The sequence below is a fragment of the Gobio gobio genome, assembly GCF_949357685.1.
Source record: "Gobio gobio genome assembly, chromosome: 12".
NCBI classification, from domain to species: domain Eukaryota; kingdom Metazoa; phylum Chordata; class Actinopteri; order Cypriniformes; family Gobionidae; genus Gobio; species Gobio gobio.
The window spans coordinates 9658229-9682347 of NC_137105.1; the positions used below are offsets into that span (position 1 = coordinate 9658229).

General features: G+C 41.8%; 1 protein-coding gene across 2 annotated transcripts; it reads right to left on the minus strand.

Moving 5' to 3' along the window:
* Window positions 1-242: 242 nt before the first annotated feature.
* On the minus strand, window positions 243-21890 carry LOC307134618 (adenylate cyclase type 8). 2 transcript variants are annotated; one of them, XM_079830502.1, is made up of 19 exons: window positions 21599-21890; window positions 19774-20723; window positions 19451-19600; window positions 19182-19312; window positions 18821-18932; window positions 18556-18683; window positions 18153-18311; window positions 17778-17967; window positions 17462-17647; window positions 16894-16994; window positions 16570-16774; window positions 14408-14506; window positions 14149-14321; window positions 13978-14059; window positions 12910-13068; window positions 2452-2598; window positions 2264-2356; window positions 2046-2163; window positions 243-1625 (listed from the first exon to the last, which is right to left on the minus strand). In XM_079830502.1, exons 2-19 carry the CDS (start codon window positions 20662-20664, stop codon window positions 1198-1200), a joined length of 3552 nt encoding a protein of 1183 aa, XP_079686628.1. In that variant the 5' UTR covers window positions 20665-20723; window positions 21599-21890; the 3' UTR covers window positions 243-1197. The 2 variants fall into 2 exon arrangements, with proteins under 2 accessions (XP_079686628.1, XP_079686627.1); XM_079830501.1 differs by having other exon boundaries at window positions 17745-17967.
* Window positions 21891-24119: the final 2229 nt, after the last annotated feature.

Genomic DNA, 24119 nt, shown 5'->3' on the forward strand with positions numbered 1-24119 from the left:
TTCACGTTGCGAAAGCGTCCATAACTACTAAAATATATAATGGTAATCAATCATACATGGTATCCCCATCAAAAAAAGGTAAGAAATGAATTCTTTCGGTTTGAAATTTCATAAAATAACTGTGGTCAATAACTAGTATTTTGGCGCGAACTATTTATCATGGTAAAGTTTTTGGAAGGATAACTTTGGTATCTGGGAATTCTACTGAGCCTGGGTTTTTATCATAAAGAAGAGAATTGAAAAAAAGGTAATTCATTTTTATTTTATTTTATTCCATACAAATAGGCCTATGCAAATGGTTCGATTATGCACATTCACGTAATTGAATGTGCAGTACTAGAATAAAGAGTAACATGGTGTTATCATGGTACATTTATTTTAGTGGAATATTAGACAAATTCTACAAAAAAACTACAAAATCAGTTTATGGTAAACGTGTGTGTTGGGTGTTAAGTATTATAAATAAGATACTCTGATCATTAAACATTAATTATATGAAAGTATTTCCTGGTAAATAAATGTGTGTTTATGTAAATATCTCCTTTAGCACACAATTACTAACCTCTGTTAAGTTCCAAGGCAATATAAAATGGCTGTTACACACGTGTATTTTTACATTTTAAATGGCATTTACATATATAACATCTCAGGGAAAATCAGAAACAAACCTCTGATAAACACAAAAAAGTAAAGAATAAAGACTATTAACTTATAAAACTATAGTTTAACCTTAAAAAAAACAAATGTTTTAGAATGTAAAAACATTTAACATTTTATTAATCTTTATTATTCTTGTGAGGTACAAAATAATTGCAGTCATCATGAAACTTACAAAGAAGTGACAGTTTGTACATTTGTATCTGTGGTACATGAGGTATTTTATGCTGTCATGGCAGGAATGAGGAACAATTCTGTAAACTGCCTTTTTACACTTAATATCTGAACATTTACATTGACTGTAACAAGGTAAAATATATACCTGCAAAGTCTCATTAGATTTACACCTCATTAGATTGTCTCATTATAAGAAAAATTTATGAAAATATATTTTCAAAAAGTTAATTACTCTACTTGTGTTCTATAGACAAGTCCATATGAAGATTTTATATGATATTTGAGGTATCCTTTCGCAGATAAAGGCAGTGTCTCAACTGAGTGTCATTCAAGTTACAGTGAATCCAGGTTTGATGCTTCACATCATACTTTTAAGTGGCTACATTTGCTGTTTGGCAGAGTGAAACCTCCATTGGTACCTCTCTGTTTCTCTCTATGAATGGCCTGTACAAGGCCAAAGACCACAGCGGCCAGAGTGGTCCTCCCACTGCGCCCATTCTTTCCTCTGTCTGCCATACCGTTGCTCGCCATCTGACGCCTTTTGGTGCTGATGAAGTACGTTCGGACACGTCCCTTTCTCTCACTGACGCCCTTGATGTATATCTCACCACGTAACTCTAGCACGAAGCCCCAGTCTGTTAGAATATTACATGTGGCCTCGGGTACCTGAATCCTTCCACTGACCCCAGTACTGTCCATCCGACTTGCCAAGTTCACTGTCATGCCCCAGATATCATACTGGGGTTTGGTGGCACCGATGACCCCAGCAACAACAGGGCCGTGGGCAATTCCTAGGGGGTATATTGAAGTTACTCATATATACTCATTGTTATCAATCATAGGTAACTGTATGGACTTCATAGTCAGAGTAGATGGCATATTTAAAGGGACAGATTTTTTACTTTTTTTTTATTTTTATTTTTTACAAGGTCTGTCAAGATCCCAAAAGGCAAGCCTTCTGAAGACATTCAGTGCTAAATTTAGCTGAATTATTTCTTAAATGCGACATGAAGCAAAACAAGGCTGTGAGAGACAGAAGTACAGTCTGTTCAATATGTTATACAACCCATGTTTTTAATGGAAATGTATTGTGATTGACACCCAGTTACACAACAACAGCACAAAATAGCTATTCTCTCCCTTACAGGCTCATTTGCATCAGCTTAGATATAGCATCTACTTTAAATGAGGTCTATTCTGCTAGCCATTACCGACGCGCAGCTGGAAATTGTTTGAGGAATGTTTGTTGATCTCTCTCAGGGTCTCTTGCATAGCCAGAGCGAACAGAACCAACTCACTGAGATGATGCAAGTCATTTACAACACAAGACTGTCAGGATGAAGCACAGAACAATTACGGTGCATAGACAGTTGGACATTCCAAACGTATATAATTAAGTAGGCAAATCAAATGAAGTAGCCTGGTTTACCTGTTTATTTGGTGATAAACCAGATGCTGCCATGTAGCAACTGCCTATGGTTTTGATTTTCTCAATGTCCAAAAAATATGACTCCTCCAACAACTTTTCCAGAGAGACACAAAAACAATGAGGGCTTGTGTATCAAATGAGAGATAAAAACATCAGCAAAAAAGTACAGCCTTTCATCAAAGTCTTACCTCATCAAAGTCTGCAATGATCTCATTGAGCAGTCGGAGACACTCAACTCCCTCGTGCTTGATCTCCTTCTGCTCATAGTAGTCATTAAAGCCAGCGATGGAGGCAAACATCACCCCCACGTCATCATAGGACTGAGAGTACAGCTCCTGAGAGGACAAAGACAACATGAAGCTTGGACTTCTATTTGGTCTTTATTAGTTGTGCGTCATTGCTACCATTGCTTATCCACCTTATTTTCTGTGAATGTGCAAGACTTCTGATAAATTAGCTGCTATAGGTAAATATAACTATTTGCACTACAAACCAGTGTGTTTATGATTACGAAGTATTAAAATATGATACCAAATACCAGCATAACAGATTGTTTTTGTAAAATAACTGGAAGCGGGTGACGCCAGAAGCCTCACACATCAAGTTACAAATGGCCATGCCCAGAGCCGGCCCTGACCAATTTGCTGCCCTAGGCAAGATTTTACTTGGTGCCCCTTGTATCAAGGTTTAGCACTACATGTTATCTGTCTAAGTTGTGGAAACACTGGTACTGTTTTATTTTTGAAATGCATTGATGTTTTGTTTTTTTAAATAATTTTTTAATTATTTTTATTTATTTTTATTTGATGTCCAGTCCCATTCTACCCCGTCATTATGTTCATAATATTATTTGTTTCTTTTTTTAAAGGCTGATGATAGTTTAACTATACAAAAATAGCGCATACACCACAATACAGCCAAAACACAAAGAGCAAGAGTAACTGCATCTAGCATTCATGCATAAACTATTGAGAACTAGCAAAAGTGTTTGTTTTCCAGTGGATGGCAGCAATCTTCCACTAAACTATGCACATTCATGTTTTCACCATGAATTAAACTGAGAAATTAAGATATTTAATATGAATTTTACATAAAATGTTGCTATTTTAAATAAACCTGTGTATAAATATTAGGGGTGCTCCGATTGATCGGCAACCGATCTCGATCGGTCGATAATCGCTTTGGGATGATGATCGGCGGTCTCCAAAAAGGCCGATCTCATGAACCGATCGCATGCTGACGACACATAAACCCGCACCTGCCGTGAGAGCTAGGGCATTATATGCAGCGACACCGTCTCATTCTCTTTCCAGCGCGGGTAAAATAATTATAATGCTGAAGGTGAGGTACAATTCATATTTCTATATTAAATAACTTACGTCTCACAGCAAAAGCTTGCGAGTACAAATTGCGCTGAAATGTTCAGATACACACAAATGTATGTACTGAATTACCGTCTTGACGAGTATGCACGTAAATCCCGTCGTGACTCGCGAGTGAACATTTGTGCAACTGTAACCATATCCATGTTCGCTCTTAAAGTGACAGCTGTCAAATAAACTGCTGCTGTCTCTGAGATTCTCTTTGTTTTGTGTTTGTCACGGTTCAGGAATTCACTATCTCACTCTCGTACGTTTTACGTGGGCGCATGAGTGAATGTGTGTGTGTGTGGGTTGATTGAATGAGTTGTGCGTGCGTATGTTGGGTGTGCTGATTATTGATTACACCTGCTGCGATGATCAGCGTTCCAGCTGCGGTTGATCAGCGCACCCTATTTATTGTCTCTCTGTTTGTCATGTCATTGTCAGAGCGTTGTTGGATGTCGTCCGGTTTGTTTCCTGCCTGCCCTCCTGTTCCTCTCCCCGTTGTTCTCCGTGCTCCTTGATCTTCGTGTTTCACCGATTCCTGTGGTTGTGTCACCATCACCGTCTTCACCACTTCACCTCACGGGAGATCGCTGCTGTCCACAGAGTCCCTGTGCCGCCAAGTGTCTCTTCCTGGAGGATCTTCGCTGTGTCCAGACCTTCTTGTCATACTCAAAATAAACATCTTTTACTTGCAATTGAATCCGACCATTTCTTTAGTTCCGGACGTAACAGAACGCTCTGACCATAACATGGATTCAGCAAGTTCATCGGACCTGAGTGAGTTTCTGACGCAAAGTGTTGCGAGGATGGATCAACAGGAAGAGAATCTGAACATCACGGGACACGCGGTTAAGACCTTGGTGGCACAGGTGTCCGAGCTGACCCAAAGGATCAAACAACTCGCCAGTCCTGCTGTGCCCAACCCACCGCCGTTTCCCCCCACACCTGCAGAGCCGATCCGGCATCCCGAGCCACGCCTACCCAGTCCTGAGTGCTACAACGGTGAGCCGAATTTCTGTAGACCTTTCCTGACCAAGTGTTCTATGGTTTTTTCGCTCCAACCACAGACTTTTCACACCGAGGAGGCGAAGGTGGCTTTCGTGTTAACTCTGCTTTCCGGACGGGCGGCGCTGTGGGGAGCGGCGGTGTGGGAGAATCGTCAACCCTGCTGTTCCTCGTTCCTGGCACTCTCAGAAGAGATGAAGCGAGTGTTTGACCGAGCGGTGGCGGGGAGAGAGGCAGCACGTCAGCTGGCCGATCTTCGTCAGGACAACCGCTCGGTCTCAGACTATTCCATTGAGTTCCGCACCCTCGCCGCTGAGTGCCATTGGAACGAGGAGGCACAGCGGGACATGTTCCTGCATGGGCTGGCTGACCGCATCCAAAGAGAGATCTACATCCTGGACCTTCCTGAGAGACTCGACGGTCTTATCGAGCTGACATTGAGGGTGGATTAGTCGCCTCAGTCGCCTGGAGCAGTCGTCGAGAGGAAGGGCTCAAGCCGCCAATGTCGAGTGCTCTCAAGCCAACAGATGGGGTGCGGTCAGTTCCAGTGCTGATCTGGAGCCCATGCAGGTGGGTCGGGCTCGGCTTTCCCGGGAGGAGAGAGAGAGACGGAGATCCCATGGTCTTTGCCTCTACTGCGGTGGTACAGGACATTACCTGGAGAGATGCCCGGTAAAAGACCATGCCCGGTGGTAAACCAGAGGCTACTGTCGGGCGGGATCTCCGTGGAGAAGACCTCATCCTCTACTCGCCTTCCGGTAAGACTGCTGTGGGCAGCCCAGTCACACGTCTGTCAGGCACTTTTGGATTCCGGAGCAGAGGGTAATTTTATGGATTTTTCACTGGCACGCACTCTGGGTATACCCATCACTACACTTCAGGACAGTATCAAGGTCAACGCACTTAACGGACAAGAACTTCCCAGTATTACATTCACCACACAACCATTGACACTCATTACATCTGGCAACCACACGGAACTCATCTCATTCCTACTCTTGGACTCACCCCTGGCTCCCGTTGTCCTCGGTCATCCTTGGCTGGTCCAGCACAGCCCTAGGATCGACTGGGGACATAATTCAGTTTCCACCTGGAGTAATAAGTGTTATGAGTGTTGTCTGGTGTCTGCCGTTTCGTCTGTGTCTCGTCCTGTTTTTCAGAGTGAGGTGGTGAATTTGTCTAACGTGCCCCCCCAGTACCAGGACCTGAAGGAGGTGTTCAGTAAGTCCCGCACTGCTTCTCTTCCTCCGCATCGTCCCTATGACTGTGCTATAGATTTACTCCCAGGTAAGTCTCCGCCTAAAGGCAAACTTTACTCTCTTTCTATTCCTGAGAGGGAGGTCATGGAGAAATACATTTCTGATTCTCTAGCCTCCAGATTCATCCGACCTTCCTCTTCTCCAGCGGGGGCGGGGTTCTTTTTTGTGGGAAAGAAGGATGGTTCACTGCGACCTTGCATTGATTACCGAGGGCTGAATAACATCACGGTAAAGAATACTTATCCTTTGCCGCTGATGTCTTCAGCCTTTGAGAGGTTGCAGGGAGCATCTGTTTTCACAAAACTGGACTTACGTAACGCTTATCATTTGGTTCGCATCAGGAAGGGGGATGAGTGGAAGACCGCTTTTAATACCCCCAGGGGGCACTTTGAATATTTGGTGATGCCGTTCGGGCTATCCAACTCCCCAGCGGTCTTCCAGGCACTCGTCAATGACGTGCTGAGAGATATGGTCGACCAGTTCATATATGTCTACCTGGACGACATATTGATTTTTTCTTCATCTCTCCAGGAACACGTTCAGCACGTCAGACGAGTGCTTCAGAGGTTGCTAGAGAATGGGCTTTTTGTCAAGGCGGAGAAATGCGTTTTTCATGCACAGTCTGTTCCTTTCCTAGGATACATCGTCTCGTCTGAGGGAATGCGTATGGACCCTGACAAGGTTAAGGCTGTGGTAGAGTGGCCAAGTCCAGATTCCCGTAAGGCCCTGCAGAGGTTTCTGGGGTTCGCCAACTTCTATCGGCGTTTCATTCGCAACTACAGCCAACTAGCCGCGCCTTGACCTCTCCCAGAACTACGTTCAGGTGGTCTGATGCAGCAGAAGCTGCATTTACCAAACTGAAAGGCCGCTTTGTTTCGGCCCCCATCCTTATCGCCCCTGATCCATCACGTCAGTTCGTGGTAGAGGTCGACGCATCAGAGGTGGGGGTAGGTGCAGTTCTATCGCAACGCTCTCTCTCAGATGACAAGATGCACCCTTGCGCGTTTTTGTCCCACCGTTTATCTTCTGCCGAATGTAATTATGACATTGGTAATAGGGAGTTGCTGGCCGTCAAGTTAGCGTTGGAGGAGTGGCGTCATTGGTTAGAAGGGTCGGGGGTACCTTTTATCGTTTGGACTGATCACAAGAACTTGGAGTATATTAGAACTGCGAAAAGACTCAATTCCAGGCAGGCTCGGTGAGCTCTTTTTTTCGGTCGTTTTGACTTTTTACTCTCGTACCGCCCCGGGTCCAAAAACATCAAACCCGATTCTTTATCTCACATTTTTGATCCATCCGAACGCCCGATTACTCCCGAGTGTATTTTGCCGGAGAGACTAGTGGTCTCCACACTCACATGGGAGGTCGAATCGAAGGTCAGATCGGCCTTAGAAGGGGTAACGCCTCCGCCCGGCGGTCCACCGAGCCGATTGTTTGTGCCGGAGGAGTTACGGTCCGAAGTTATTCAATGGGGTCACTGCTCCAACATTGCTTGCCATCCAGGAGTAAACCGGACTAGGGGTTTGATAAAGCAACGATTCTGGTGGCCATTAATGGCTCGTGACGTCCGCAGTTTTGTATTGGCATGTTCAGTTTGTGCGATTGGTAAGACGTCTAACCGATCTCCTGACGGGTTACTCCATCCGCTGCCGGTGCCTTCGAGACCTTGGTCCCACATCGCGCTAGATTTTGTCACCGCCCTCCCGCCCTCTAATGGCATGACGGTTGTTTTAACCGTAGTGGACCGATTCTCGAAGGCAGCACATTTCATTCCCTTGCCCAAATTGCCCTCAGCCAAGGAGACAGCGGTGTCTGTCATTGACCACGTTTTTCGGTTACATGGCCTCCCGATGGACGTAGTTTCTGACAGGGGTCCCCAATTCGTGTCCAAATTTTGGCGAGAATTCTGTAAATTACTAGGAGCTACGGTTAGTTTGTCTTCGGGTTATCACCCCCAGAGTAATGGTCAGACTGAACGTGCCAATCAAGATTTGGAGAGAGTGTTACGATGTTTGGTATCCAAGAATCCTTCTTCCTGGAGCCAACAGCTGTCTATGGTTGAGTACGCTCATAATTCACTACCAGTGTCATCTACGGGCCTCTCTCCGTTCCAGTGTAGTATAGGGTACCAGCCACCTATTTTTCCGAGTCTGGATTCCGAAGTCGCGGTCCCCTCCGCCCACGCCTTTGTCCAGAGGTGTCACCGCACATGGACCAGAGCCCGTGAGACTCTGCTCCAAGTGGGGGCGCGCACCAAGGCTAAAGCCGATCACCACCGGTCTAAGCCTCCCGTATACGTCGTGGGTCAAAAAGTGTGGCTTTCTACCAGAAATATTCCGCTCCGCTCCGTATCTAATAAACTTGCTCCTAAATTTATTGGCCCTTTCACTGTCACCAAGATCATTAGTCCGGTGGCAGTCCGCCTCAAACTTCCTCCAGCGTACAGGAGAATTCACCCCGCCTTTCACGTATCCAAATTAAAGCCTGTTTTTCATTCTCACCTTAATCCGCCGGTCCCGGTTCCCCCACCGCCGCGTCTCGTAGATGGGGAACCTACGTATTCGGTCAACCGTATTCTGGACTCGAGACGGAGGGGACGCGGATTCCAGTACCTGGTGGACTGGGAGGGTTACGGTCCGGAGGAGAGAAGTTGGGTTCCTGCTAGGGACATTCTGGATCACTCCCTTATTGACGATTACAAGCAACAGGTAAGTTCTTCTGGGAGCGCCAGGAGGCGCTCCTAGGGGGAGGGGTACTGTCACGGTTCAGGAATTCACTATCTCACTCTCGTACGTTTTACGTGGGCGCATGAGTGAATGTGTGTGTGTGTGGGTTGATTGAATGAGTTGTGCGTGCGTATGTTGGGTGTGCTGATTATTGATTACACCTGCTGCGATGATCAGCGTTCCAGCTGCGGTTGATCAGCGCACCCTATTTATTGTCTCTCTGTTTGTCATGTCATTGTCAGAGCGTTGTTGGATGTCGTCCGGTTTGTTTCCTGCCTGCCCTCCTGTTCCTCTCCCCGTTGTTCTCCGTGCTCCTTGATCTTCGTGTTTCACCGATTCCTGTGGTTGTGTCACCATCACCGTCTTCACCACTTCACCTCACGGGAGATCGCTGCTGTCCACAGAGTCCCTGTGCCGCCAAGTGTCTCTTCCTGGAGGATCTTCGCTGTGTCCAGACCTTCTTGTCATACTCAAAATAAACATCTTTTACTTGCAATTGAATCTGACCATTTCTTTAGTTCCGGACGTAACAGTGTTGTTTGATGAACCTTTATGACACTCACTGCTCTTGAATGACTAACTTTTGCAACCTTAAGTGAAAGGAATAATCTAATTTAATTTATTCAGGGAAGACCAATATTAATTTACATTTGATTTCTTATTAAATGTCTTTAGGATTTCTTATCTCAATACTAATGTTAGACCTACCTGAAAATTTTTCTTTAAAAACAAAAATGCACTGCATGATCAAATATTTAGGTGAGGTAATTATATACATTTATTATATACATTTATTTGGGAAAGATGGCCTACAGTAGCCTTAAGTTATCTCATTTTCTAAAATAAACACTTGGTGGTTCTTCAAGATCTTGACTCTAACTCTAAATTAACTGTATTGAGAAAAAAAACTGTAGAAATAGGCTAGTTTCATTTCTACAAATGGTGCAAACTCTGCAAGATTATAGATAAAAGATTGCCATTCCCCTGCCATTCTGTGATCGGCAATCGGCAGATCATGATCTTGGTAATCGGTGATCGGCCCCAAAAATGCTGATCGGAGCATCTCTAATAAATATCATTACTAATTTCAGCAAATACATTTTAAAATTGCCATATGTCCCTTAAAACTCCACAACTGTAGAGTAAAAACATTAGGCTATTAAAAAAAGTGATATTACATGCGTTTTTAAATCAATTTTTAAAAAAAATCTAAATCACACTGTCTGTGGCCTCTGGAGAACCCGGAACAGCTGCTTGCATAAAGTTTAAGGTAAAAATAACTGGAATTAATTAGCGAACATTAGTATTTTACTCCTATGCAATTTGATAGTAAACTGTTCATTCATTAGCCAAGTCAAGTCAACTTTATTTATATAGTGCTTTTAACAATGCAGATTGTTTCAAAGCAGCTACACAGTGTTAAACCGGAAAATAATGCAACAGAATTCTATTCAGCCGTACAGCCATTCCGGAGAAAACGGTGATGTCATCAGGTCATTTCAATTATCATACAGTGACAATGTGGGCATTAGAACAGTAATTAGATCAGTAATTTAGTTTATATGGTTAATTTAGTTTAATAATTTGATTTATTTGGATATTTAGTTGAAAAATGTATTTATTTATTGTCCCCAACTGAGCAAGCCAAGCCAAAGGCAACAGTGGCAAGGAAACCAAAACCCCATTAGGTGACCTAATGGAGAAAAAAAAACCTTGGGAGAAACCAGGCTCAGTCTCCTCAGGCCAATTAACAAACTGCGGATGATTATTATTCTGGCAACTTTACAGGTCAGAGGTCATAATAGATCGGAATATTCGAAAGATCAGAGGCAACACGCCGGAGACGGGTTTATTGAGGATGATGTGTCGATTAAATGATTATTAAATTGCAATATTTGAAAGATCTGAGGCAACACGCCGTAGACGGTTTATTGAGGATGCCGTATTGATAAAACAATTATTAAAGTGCAATATTCGAAAGATCGGAGGCAACACGCCAGAGACGGGTTTATTGAGGATGTAGTATTGATTAAACAATTATTAAATTGCAATATTCGAAAGATCGGAGCCATCAGGCTGGAGACGGGTTTATTGAGGATGACATATCAATTAGCCTACATCACTTTACCTCTGTTTATCCCTTATCTTCCCTGCATCAGAGGGCTTCTGTCTTTTTTGGCACTACAATTCAGCCATACGTTATAAATACCCTAAAAACGAAAGCAATCCTGTCTATGTTGGATGCGGCGAGAGGCGACACGACACAACAAATTCCCAACGTTAAACTGATCGCGGTTTATATTTCTGATGCACTTCAAGTACCCTACTCACTTGGCGGGGGAGATTGATGTGGCGGACCAAGAAGAGTCGGGGGACTTAGTTACTTTTTTTGTTGTTGTTGTTGTTGCTTTATTTGGTAATATTTCGAATTAATATTAATAAAATACTATAGGTAATAAAATGGGGGTGGAAAAATTTCCCATTTCATTTTGACGCCCCTATAGATGAGTGGCGCCCCTAGCATTGGCCAATTCCTCCTATGCCACGGGCCGGCCCTGGCCATGCCTGCTCTTACATTAAAAATACGGTGGATTGACACTACCCTTAAAACTGTCATGGACGTTAATGATACCGCAAACTGTGTGGATTGTTGTATTTCTTATTTAAAGTTGCAATATGCAATTTTTTTTGAGAATCGTTGTTGAACACTGTTGATATTTGAAATCAACCCAAACTAACACACCCCTCCCTTCATTGCTCCGCCCCCAAAATGCACAATACAGTGAAGCAAAATAATGCTTTGTGAAAAATAAAGCGACAAGGAAGCACAAAAACTGTACATACAGTACACAAGAGTATATACAAGCAAGAGTTGGTCACCAGCAGCACAGCAGCTCCAGACAAACAATGACACTTAAAACAGCCATATCACCCTATAGCTCAAGACTGATTGCCCACTGAAGCTAAGCAGGGTTGAGCCTGGTCAGTACCTGGATGGGAAATCCTCCTGAGAAAACAAGGTTGCTAACCTAGAAATCTAGACGCAAATGTAATTTGCTGCCAGGGTCGTCTAGCAACTCTCCGAAGACTTGCAAGCTTGAAAAACCAAACTCTAGTCAGGCCAATCACATCGTGTATAGAGTCGGTGGGCGGGCTTAACATAATGATGGCAGAGTTGTGACGGTTCCGCGTGAAATCCCTGCTACTTCCCTGCTAACAAAGAACGGTTACGGCACTGAAGTCATTCTTAAAAAAGGAAGATGTGTTATGAGTTTTGCAGACCGGATACGGCAAAAGTTGAATCTATCAACTTGTTCCGCTGTCAACACAGATGGGACTCAGCCACAACCCGCTTGTGATTGTTTTCACCACTGATAGCGTTCTGGTTGGTTGTAGCGCTATCCTGTTGCGTGCAGAGGGAATTTGAAAGACAACCGTTTATCCCGCCTCTCGGATTGAGCCTTGCCAATGGTGTGTTCCCAGACCCAACATCTTGATGTTGTTCTGGCTTGTCAGGCTACAAGGTTGCTGCTGGAAGAAGTGTTAGTGAGGCCAGCAGGGCGTACTCACCCTGTGGTATGTGTGGGTCCCAACGTCCCAGTATAATGAGGGGGTATATAGTATTACTTTCAAAAAGCACTATCCTTCGGATGAGACGCTTAACCAAAGTCCTGACTCTCTGTGGTCATTAAAAACCCAGAATGTCCTTTGAAAAAGAGTAGAGGTTTAACCCTGTGTCCTGGCCATATTTGCTCACTGGGCTCTGTCCATCATCACGGCCTCCTAATCATCCCAATATATTGATTGGCTTCTGTCTCCTCTCCACCAATAAGCTGGTTAAACTGGTGCACTATGGCTGCAGTCGCAACATCCAGGTGGATGCTGCACATTGGTGGTGATAGATTCCCCCCTTCTATGTAAAGCGTTTTGTAAAGCCCCCATCATGAGTGCATACGTCCTCCACTGCTGATTGGCTGAAGTGTGTTGTGGTGCTCGGTCCGATCCACTTTCAACAACATTTTTCAAAAATCGCTTACTGCACCTTTAAAGTCAAAAAAGCTGTTCGATATGTTCCATCTGGGTTCTTGTTTCAGTGGAAATTATGTCAACGCATTGAATAATGCTGCGCCTTTCAAGGCACTTCAGTGGGCCTTTAGATGATAAGATCACCCTAGCATCATGGGAGCAAATTCTGCACAGGCAAGCATCACTCACATTTTCTTCAAGTTTATTATTAGCTCATAATTAATATCATCACTGATAGTCGCTTATATATGATTCTGATGTACCTGGTCATTTCTGTTTCTCTCTAGGAAGTGACGAGCAACATGTGCAGGCAGGATGTTATGCAGTAGACACTCATTGTGTTCCCTCAGGTCTCTCATCTCCTCTACTTCCTGTTGAGCTTGCAAACGCCACAGGAAATCCAGCCGTGTTGTGGCCTCCCACTGAATCAGAAAGAGATGGTACAGAATAAGGAAAGATCCCAGATGTATATAAAAATTTTCCCATTCCCTGCCAGATAATGACTACATGCTATAGAGTATAATGTAATATGATATAAAGCTTCAGGGCGACATGTTTTCAAAATGGAATACTGAAACCAGGGTTGCCAACTTTTGAGTCTAGCTTGGAGTGAGAATTATGTGATGCACAAAACCTTAGAATAACTGGTAGCCTACTGTTTTTTATCAGTGCTTGACACATATTTCACAATTTCAATTCATAAGCTTGCGATACTATTCTGATCTTGATTCAGTATTGATTCATTTGGATCATGTACGGTATATCAGGTACAGGAGCTACATGTAAACTTTTCTCAAGGAAAAAAACTCTCAACTAATGCTGTAAACATACAGGGAACCCTGTCAGCTGGTATTATTATTAAAGGTTAAAATGAACAACTCTAATTAATAAAATACATGTATTTTAGACGTGTAAATCTGCTTTGTGTGCACAAATAGTAAATTTCACAATACCGCCTAAGCATCTTCGGTGATCGTCGTGCAGTTGAGGGTCAGCAACTTATAAACTCGACCTTGCACGATGTGGGGAAAATGTGATTGGTACAGACTGGTCCAATCAAGAGGTTGCAGGTCCTCATTGAAATTCATTCTTCATTGACTTCATTGACATGTTTAATTAAAACCCATACCTTGTCAATACTTGTGTTTGACTTCATGCGGCGTTGCACACAGCAGCATATTGGCTTTTTAAATTTGCTGTGAGATATACTTGGGCAGTGTGAGGGCGCGAGACAGAGCCTAAAAGCCTAAACGTCTCACTCCAAATGTGTGAGAGTTGACAACCCTGCTGAAACTGGAGAAAAAAGGGAAAAAAAACGGAAAAATTCATACCTGTCGTCCATTGTAGAACACCGCTATGACGAACATTGCCATCAACAGAATTGAGACTCCCTTTCTTCTGAGGTAGTGGGACCTTGTAAGTATAACATGCAAATAAACGTTAAGTGTATGAAAGTAGTTCATTTCTAAATAGTGTGTTAGAGATTTATCATAAACACTCACCTACTTAACTGTTTCTGCTCTGGTTGATGTGCATACAGCATGTGGAAGGACACTTCAATGAAGTAAGTATAGACGGCCACCACCAACAACAGAATAGTCAACTTCAAGAGAGAGCTCAGCCTCAGGAACACAGCACAGGTCACCATAGATACCACCCCACTCAGAATGAAGAACTGTATATATTACATATAATAGACATGACATATAATAACAGGTAGGTGGAGTCTTCATAACAAGGCAGTTTATTTAGAAGTCACACCTCTGGATAGGTGCAGGCAGTAAGTGGCTTCTGGCTGGTCTGATATTCCTCTGTTTCACTGGTGTTTATTTCTCTTGTCTCAGTAGAGTTGCACCATATCTGGATACGCACAAGATGAAAAATTTCAATGAATGGACCGTAATTGACACTGTAAAGCCCAATTTTTTATCCTCCAACAATTAAAACATGAAGTGGAACATTATGAGACACTAATTTGACCTGGTAAGTAGCCATTTATCACACATTTATCCCAAGCATCGTAACAAAATACAAGGTGAACAGGGTTAAGTGTAGCCTGGTCCTACCAGACTGGCCACTCTCCATTGACAAGCGTTAACTTCCTTGAAGGCCGGTACTCTGTTGAAGTTTAACCCTCTGGTGCTCTTCGTTTAGGGGTTGCATTGGTTGTCTTCCCGGTCATAAGTGACCGGACACCTAAAAATTAAACTTCCTCCACCCCAGTAAAACCAATGCAATTTATTTTTCTTCAATAATATTTTTTCTTTTTAATTTTGTATTTTGAGATTATTTGATGGTATTTTTAATATTTATGTAATAATTGTTATTTGCCATTGAAAATTTTTTAGAACATTTTTTTTTTTTACATTTTATTTAAAAAAAATATTATTGCTGTATTTCAGGTTAAAAGAGAGACTAGGCCTTCAAAATATATTTTTTTGAAGGCAGATTAGCGCCGTCTTTTGGAATTATTTAAGAAATCATGCAACCATGGGTGTAATCACTAGAGGTCTCTATGGAGAATTCCCTAGTTCTGTTTTGAACACATTTAATGATTTTCTGCTGATGGATTTGAATATATATTTAAAGAATCTCAAAGACTATTTATTATAAAGTTTTTTTTGTTTTTCTTTTGTTAGAAATATAGATTTTTTCTGTGAATTTCTGTTTTTGCAGATTTCCCATTAATTTCCAATGGTGTCATTTTTGACCGAAGAGTACAAGTGGGAGTATTTTTTTTACGACCTCTTAGCATGCTCGAATCATGCCCTCAATTTGTTTGCGTGTTTACATACCTAATGCTAGAAAAGTCACCAAGTTTCATATCATTCTGATGAAGCTGTGATTTTTAAAAATTCCAAATGTGGTTCATAGGTTCAGTTTTTCATAGATGTATGTGTATGTGTGTATAAGTGTGCGTGTGTGCATGTGTGTGTGAGTGGATGTGTCAATATCACACTCTTGATGTTTTAGAGTGTCACCCCTTTACAGTTGTGTACTTTTTTTCAGCATTGTGGCCGATTTGTAGATTGTACACACAAATATTCTGTGAATTTTTGTGTTTTTGCCGATTTCCCATTCATTTCCTATGGTCGGTCATTATGACCGAAGACAATGAACGCTACTTTTTTTTTACGACCAATTAGCATGCTCGAATCATGACCCCAATTTGTTTGTGTGTTTACATACCTAATGCAAGAAAAGTCACCAAATTTCATATCATTCCAATGAAGCTGTGATTTTTAACATTTCAAAACAGAAAATGTTCCGGTCAGAAATGACCGAAGAGCACCAGAGGGTTAAAACTATTGGATCTGCCCAGAACCACTCTGGATCTGCCATAACCAATCGCTAACGTTTGGTCGTGACATATGTAATCTCAAACTAGCGCACAACATCAACGTCATCGTTCTCAGCCTCTCCCTTTGTTCGCTGATTGGACCGGTTAAAAACCGGTTAAAAACCAGAGATATACCGCAATCCCAGACGGAGTACTGAAGGAAAAGGAAAATTGAGCGGAAGTACGTAGGAGGGCAGAGCCAGGCTAGGTTAAGTGTCTAACCCTCTCCAAAACATCTTGCGAGATTCACATTTGACATTCATACCACAGTAATCCTATCTGTAATCCTAACCTTGGTAGTAGCACATGCAAATCCACACAAGAGTTTAATAGAAAAAAATTTACCACCTCGAAACAACCTTAGTCGAGGACCCAATGATGCTTGAATCAGCCAACCATCAGTTACCAGCCCTGACCTTTATCCACTAGTCCACACCATCCAAAAAAGATTACGTTATGTTTGGGTATTGCTCTAGAGGCAAATTGAGGACATTTGCCAACTAAAATGCCATCATGACCAATTCCAGAATTAAAAATAATTTTTTTAAAAATTGCACAAAAAATTAATTAATGCAAGTCTTACCATGTCAAAGAGGGCCATGCCAAAATGGATGGCTATAGCTGTGACAGTGAGAATGTTCCGCATACTGTTGTTTTCATGGATCCAGCAGCAGAACTGCTGAAGGATACTTGGAGAATGTTTGAACTCTTCAGCCAGGGCCATCACAAGCAATAATAGATATCCCAGCAAGAACATACAAAACTGTAATGCTGTCCAGTGATACAACCTACAGATAAGGCAATGAAGACAGTGGAAAATTGAGGTGAATTTTAACATAACAGCTCTATGTAAAAGTGACAGAAATATAATTTTTCAGGTGCTAAACATCAGTTGGCTAGACTCTACCTGGGTACAGGGATGAGGGCTTGGATAGCCATGAGGAGAAGAAATATGATGAAGGAGCATACTAAATTGGTCTTAAACATCTCATCCCTCACCTGTGAGAACTGGACCAAGGTGCAAAATATAACAGTCAGTTTTTTTGTTTCAAAAGGCACCTTTGGTTTAGAAATAAAACAAATCTTTGGGCATACACATTTTAGTAACTTCATGTTTTATGATCAATTGGATTGTTAAACGATTTTCATGATGATCTTGGAGAGCCACATTCCTGCATAGTTTTGCTTCAACCCTAATCAAACACACCTGAACAAGCTAATCATGGTCTGAAGGGTTACTAGAAAGCTACAGGCAGATGAGTTTTATCAGGGTTGGAGCTGAACTCTGCAGGACTGAGGCTCTCCAGGACTGGAGTTCGCCACCCCTGATCTAGACTAGACTATCCAAACCAGTGTTATTGGAGTCAAGACAGAGACAAAGTAAAGTCTGAGTCAAGTCCTCATGTTCCTGAGTTCATGACAAAACTCGAGTCCAAGACAATATTTTTTATCACATCACATCCTGCCTCTTGTACCTTGTCCTCAATGTGTGTATCCTTAAACACCAATGTGGCTGAAGTGATGTGCTCCTGGCGCATGCGCTCACTGCTGCGGAGATCGACTGCATGCTCTATCCGTTTGTTGATCTCCTTGGACTTGGATCTGCAAACTGAGGATGTAGGAAGTTGCGTGTAAGAGCCACTGGAGAAGGAGGCCAAGATCTGCAAGGTTAAAGTTCACCAGAGAGGTAGACCCATTATACAAGAATTGGAAATAATCTTCAGTGTTTTTCTTTCTTCTACTAATAGAGAGCCATACACAGTTAATATCAATGATGTTGCTAAATGGAACCTCTTTGTTCCAGGGATGATTTTTTGGATGATCTGCTTTAATTTCCTCTAGGTCCTCTTCCTTGTGGCAGATAAGGAAAGTGTCAATTTTGTGTTTTCGTAGGAACTCATTGCGTTCATATCCACGCCCCTCTTCTGTTTGGTAGTTCCCATCCAAGCAGTCCAGAGTAGCGCGTGAAATGTGAATGCGTCTGTTGAAAAAGTAGACAGTCAAAAGAGAGTGTTACACACAAAAGCAGTTCCTTGCAACACCAAAGGGAAACTATTCAAACGTCAGTAACTAGTCTGTTTAAAGTCTTGGAGCAAAGATTGAGGTAATGTAACATTAGAATGTCTAAATGATGTCTACCCCCTGTATAAAGTTTTGGTCACTCACCCAGGGATCCCCCCTGCTTCAAGCATATTGGCAATGCCTACATCCCAGGACCACACGTCAAACTGCCATTTTTGTAGACCAAGAACTCCACAAAGAACAGAGCCAGAGTGGATCCCAATTCGCATATCCATGTCAAAGTTCAGTTGTTGCCTTATAGATCTAAGAAAATACATACATAAATAAATAATTGATGCCTGTACAAATAAGCTCAGAAGGAGAGTACACTAATATTAGTTTAAGTCATAAATATATGTGGAGCCACTGATTCAGCTTTCCAGAATTAGGCAACCAAGCTTATCCAGCGCTACAGTTGTTCATGGCATGCACTTTGATTGTCTAAAGCACACAATATTTCTAACTCTCTGAACTTATTGGTTATACAGGAAATGGCACTGTGTTGTACCGTATAGTGCTGATCATAGCTAGTCCCATCTCCACACAGCAGCGAGCATGTGCCCGCTGAGGCTCTGGTACTCCAGACACACAGTAGTAACAGTCCCCTAAGATTTTTATTCTCAAGCAGTCATATTCCTAAAATGACACACATTAGAAATATCAGCTGAACGCATCTTGGATGAGTTTTAAAGTGCACTATGGTCTTTTTAATCAGGGATTTTAAATTAAGACACTATTGGAAGCTCTAAAATGACTTAAATCAGAAAACTTACCTCGGCTAGCCGGTCAAAACGTCCAAAAAGCTCATTGAGTAAGCGTACTAACTCCTGAGCGGACATGTTCATGGATAATAGCGTGAATCCCTTTATATCAGCAAAGAGGATACTGTGAAGGAAAGATAATGAGTGAGGTAATGATAAAGATTAAATAGTGACAGTGAGAAATTAGCAATATAAAGTGTGATCTACAAATCTGTCATAAATTGCATCTTTTTTTCATGAGGACCAAACTGCACATTACATTTTCAGTGGCATTAGGGTGTTAAGGACAACACAGACATTGCATTATTTAGGTTATTCATCCTTGCTGTATAAATTATCGCTGAAACATGTACTGTTAGAGGCTATGAGATACCTGACATCTTTGTATTGATGGATATATATTTTGTGAAATTGCTGTGGATCAAGGTCATCATCCATAGAAGTCATATCAGCAATCATCTCCAAGGCAACGAAGCGGGGTAGGATTGACAGTACCAAACGCTCCTGAGGCGGGAACAAAAGCTGAAATCAGAATAACTATATATGTTCTTCCAATCGTTCATATTAACGCTAATTTGTTAACATTACTAGACAAAGGATACTGGAATCTCAGCAAAACATACAGACTTTAATCCCTCTTGCCTGTCTATGGTTTTCCGTTTCTAGTTTCATGCGGCCTTCGATGCAGCGGCGTGTCTCAAGAAATGCTTGTCTCTGGGACCGGTCGGTCAAGTAATGGATGAACAGCCCTGCCACATTCATGCATGTGTACAGCAAAGCCTTGGTGAGAATCTAAAGACAAAGAGGCCAATTGAGAACCGATCTCTCAGGAACAAAAATTATTGTACCTGGGAGAACTAGAGCTAGATTTGTTTGGTTAGACAAGGAACTCATACATCCATCACCATGTACACAGGTCATTGACCCATCCATATATCTATCATCCATCCATGATCCATCTCTACCTTTCTTAGCAGTCCTACTTCACTGAGGTGACGTATGGTCTCTGCAATGAGGTGCAGTATGGAGGTGAGAGTGCCAGCTCCGATAGCCCAGAGCAGCGACAGTGGCAGCAGAGTGTATGTGGCAAACAGGGTGAACAGAACATACCAGGATTGGTCTCTTTCCAATCCGTATGCCAGCCCACCCAATATCTGAGCAGTCTGCGACAGCCAGCTAGCCATACCAGCGTAATGCAACCATCTTGGGGAATGTGATCGTTTACAGGTGAGTACCAAAATACACAGGGCAGTTGCACAGGCCATGAAGAAGCCTGTAAACCAGCCCAGCAGTATGTCCGAACTGTCTGGTGCCAGGGCAAGGTAGAGCAAAAGCAGATGCAGTTTGGCAGCTACATCAATAATGTTTGTGACAACTAATGAGGTTCTTTTAGTGTGTGAAGAATGGCGCTGGTAGAGTTTCTCGAGATCTTTGGATTTGAAGATGTGTCTTAAGGTTGGCACATGCACCCCATGGATGATGTGGCCCCAGTGCACAAAAAAGTCAGCATCACTGACGTAGTCCGCAGATGCTCTAGTCTGTGTACTAGATGAACTGGCGCGATCCCCGAAAAAGGATGGATGAACTCTGGCAACCGAGGAACGGCGTTTAGTCATACCCCGTGATGCTTTGCTGCGTATCTGTTGGTTGATTTCCTCAATATAGGCATCAGTGACATGAATCTTCTGGGCTGGCTCCACGCCGAACTGCTTCCTCAGCCCCCGTTGGCTGATAATGTGTTTCACAGCGTTCTGCCAAAGCAGTTGTTTGCGCCGCACACCTGGTGACATTGGAGCGTGTATACAGGATGGTGGCTGCATCTTGTGGATGTCAGTCGTGTCACTGAATGTTACCATGACAGCTACAGGCTTATCTTGCCACCATTGACCATGAGATAGGGACTCGCCGAATCGCCCTTTCATAAAAAATAAAAAAAGGAAAATTCAGAACTTCATATATATTTTCTAGAATTGTAATAAAAAGCAAAAATGTCTCTTTAAATTAGAATTCGTGTTGCTTTACTTGTTGCTAACTGCATTAGTTAAATTTATTCTACAGGTGTACAAGTTACAACATTTTACTGCATTGTTGACACATCAGACTGAACTATTTACCTGGACCTGTGATATCACCCTATGCTATAAAAGAGGCTGCCAGATTTAGCACTGAGCTCCATAATACTGTTAGGTGCTATAAACAATCCCTTTCTGTGTGGCTCTATCTTGCTGTACACAACCCATCCCACACCTGTGATCCCAACTTAAACCAGCTCTTACTCAGAAAGCATAGATCAGTTTACAGATTTCAAATGTAAACAGAAGTGGTCAATTCAAGATATCTTAAAACTAAAACTAGATAATAAATTAAAAGCAAAATACTGGTATAAAATTCTACACTCTCAGAAAAAAGGTACAAAGCTGTCACTGGGGCAGTACCCTAAGGTACAAAAGCTAAAATGCTACTAATATGTCCACTTAAAGGACTTTTAAAGTATGTACCTTTAAGGTACTATTGTTTTACTATATGTGACATTTACGGGTAAATACGGTACAAAGATGTACCTTTTTGCCTTTGTACCTTATTTTTTACACTAATATATATTAAACTGACTGGAAAATATTATAACCTACACATTAGGGTTTTTCCTGTAAAATACATAAATATACAAAACAGATTATTTATACATCAAAATAGAAATATATTATATACACGACAAACATTTCCATGCTTGATTTACGTATAAATCATGAAGCAATGTAACGCATTGGAAATAAAGATACATTTGCTTACCTGCGAGTCAATAAACTTCCCAACGCTTTGTACATTTTGCTGCTCTTTGAAAAATCCACTTGTTCATCTCCATCAAAGAGTCTTTCCTTTGATTTTATTCATCCTACATATTGTTATGCACAGCATTATTCTCAAAATGCAGGTAAATAAAGACATAGGCAAAATACCTATGAAATCTATATACCAACTTGGTGATGAAAAAAAAAAACACAATTTACCAATACATTGAGCCGAGAAGCGATCAACAGATTGCCACGTCGAAAGCGAGACTGAAGCTCAAGTTTCCCAAATAGGATTACTTACTCAGCACTCATGCCCTGGCTAATCAAAGCATCCATCATCACTGACGTCACATGAGCTACAGTAGAGAAAACCTGAGCTAACAAGAGCCCTTCAGGGTCAAAGGTCAGTACCTTAACACTTCTAGGAGATTTCTGTCAATAGATCTCTCATGAAATATGAGTGGTTATTATTATAAAAGGGTAAACAATGTAAATGCAAAGAATACTAAGTAAGTGCAGTGTAAAAATGGCACATCCAAATTGGGCACTACATTTATAAAATAAAAAGAAGTTGAATTAATTTCCTGTTATCACTGCAAAGCTTTGAAACAATTTCTATTGTAAAAAGCGCTATATAAATGAAGGTGACATGACTTGAAAATAATAGAGATGAAATAGAGGCAGAGTAAAAGATATCAAAAGAAAGTATCTGATTGGCTGAACTGAGCTAAGCAGGTCAGTAGGATAAGTTAATGTTGGCTATAAGCTGGATAAAGTGCTTGAGACAGAATTTACTAATTGTGCACTATGCACAAGATTTCAGACAGTGACCTGATGAAAAGAAAGTCTTGGTGATCTCACAAGGCAAAATCAGGAAATGCCAAACAATGTAAACTAAAAGCTAGTGACTCAAAGTCAACTAGCACAACCCCTTACACCCTTACTGTTGTTGTTCCAGGATACAGTAATGGTATCAATTGCTGATTCTTGATACATACTGTACAATTGTATATAAACACTCAAAAAAAAAAAAGGTTCTGGCACCAAAAATGGTTCTTCGTCGTAATCATAGAGGAACCACTTTTGGTGCTATATAGCACCATATCTTAACATGTTCTGTATATGGTAGTGGTGCCATATAGCACCTCAGCCAAAGAACCGGTGAAGACCCGCTGAAGAACCACTGAAGCACCAAAATTGGTGCTATATAGCACTTAAAAAGGTTCCCCTATGATTACGAGCCAAGAACCATTTTTGGTGCCATATAGAACCTTTTTTTTAGAGTGTAAATATATATATATGCTTGCAGCAATACATAGAATACAATACGGAGTATACATTAGGGCTGTAGTCAAGTCCACCTTTGTCGAGTCCAAGATAAGGACTAGTCGAGACCAAGTCAAGTCCAAGCCCAAAGAGGTTTGAGTCCAAGTCAAGAGAAAGAAAAAAAAGAATCCTCTTCAAAACCACCTACTTAACTATTGATAATGTATTTCATGTGAGAGACAGCATATTTTCTATTCTAAGACTGGTTGTTATTTGCACAATACCACAAGGTATTACCATTGTACAATTTTTTTTGTGAACCATTTCCGGGTTTTTCCATAATCATAGTTCTGAAATAAACAAGTGCACATTCTCAATTACACATTTCCTGAAGAAAACGTAGGTGGTACTTGCCGGCAGTAAACTTGCTGCCAAGATATTAGCGATTTGTGGGTATTTGCTACAAGGGTGTTGCTAGGTGTTCTGGGTGGTTCATCCACTAGGTGGAAACGGTATGATCGCAAAGAAAATTAAGTTTAATACTTATTTCAACATAAACCTAAGCAAGTATGACGTTTCACATGAGGAAAATGAAAAAACACCAGACAGAGCATTATAGGAACACATGTGTAGACACATTGACCATATGGTCACCATGGATGTAGGCCTACTGTCATAGTTAATACAGTTAGCCACAGAGTCACTAGCCTGGATGCCAGCCGAACTTGGCCCCGCCCACAACATTTGAGGTCAGGAAGTTCGGTCTGGACTTCGATCCGTTGTGGAGCAACTATGCTCGAACCAAATTTGTTCGGACCAATCAAATTGTCAGGGCGGGCTTTATACGATGATGGACAGATGATCAGCAGTAACATAATCATTGACCTCACCAAAGTGCGCTTGGGTTGAATTCGTTTATTAAACGGAGAACTTGTTCGTACATGCATTCACCCTTACTATTTCTCTCAAAAAGGATGATCGTGTTGGTAAGTATTCCGTGTAAACTTAAATTATTTGTACAACACCGGCAAAGATCGTTTACACTCATCTTCTTCTTCTACTTCTCCCAGCGTGCGTGCGGTTGAGTTCTGTTGACAACTATGCGTTACTCAACGTACATCACTTACTCCGTTGCTCTGATTGGTTGTAGGTCTATCCAATTGAGTGCAGAGGCATTTTCTTCCCTGGTTCGTTTGAAACACACCTCATAATCACAGCCCAATGGAGCAGTATCAGACTCATATTCTGACTAG

Coding starts and splice junctions, on each gene's coding strand:
- LOC307134618 (XM_079830501.1), bottom strand. CDS start 20,664: ATGGTAACATTCAGTGACACGACTGACATCCACAAGATGCAGCCACCA. Junction 16,995..17,461: donor ATACACACATTGAGGACAAG/GTACAAGAGGCA, acceptor ACCTTGGTCCAG/TTCTCACAGGTGAGGGATGA. Junction 14,060..14,148: donor GAGCAGAAACAGTTAAGTAG/GTGAGTGTTTAT, acceptor TATACTTACAAG/GTCCCACTACCTCAGAAGAA.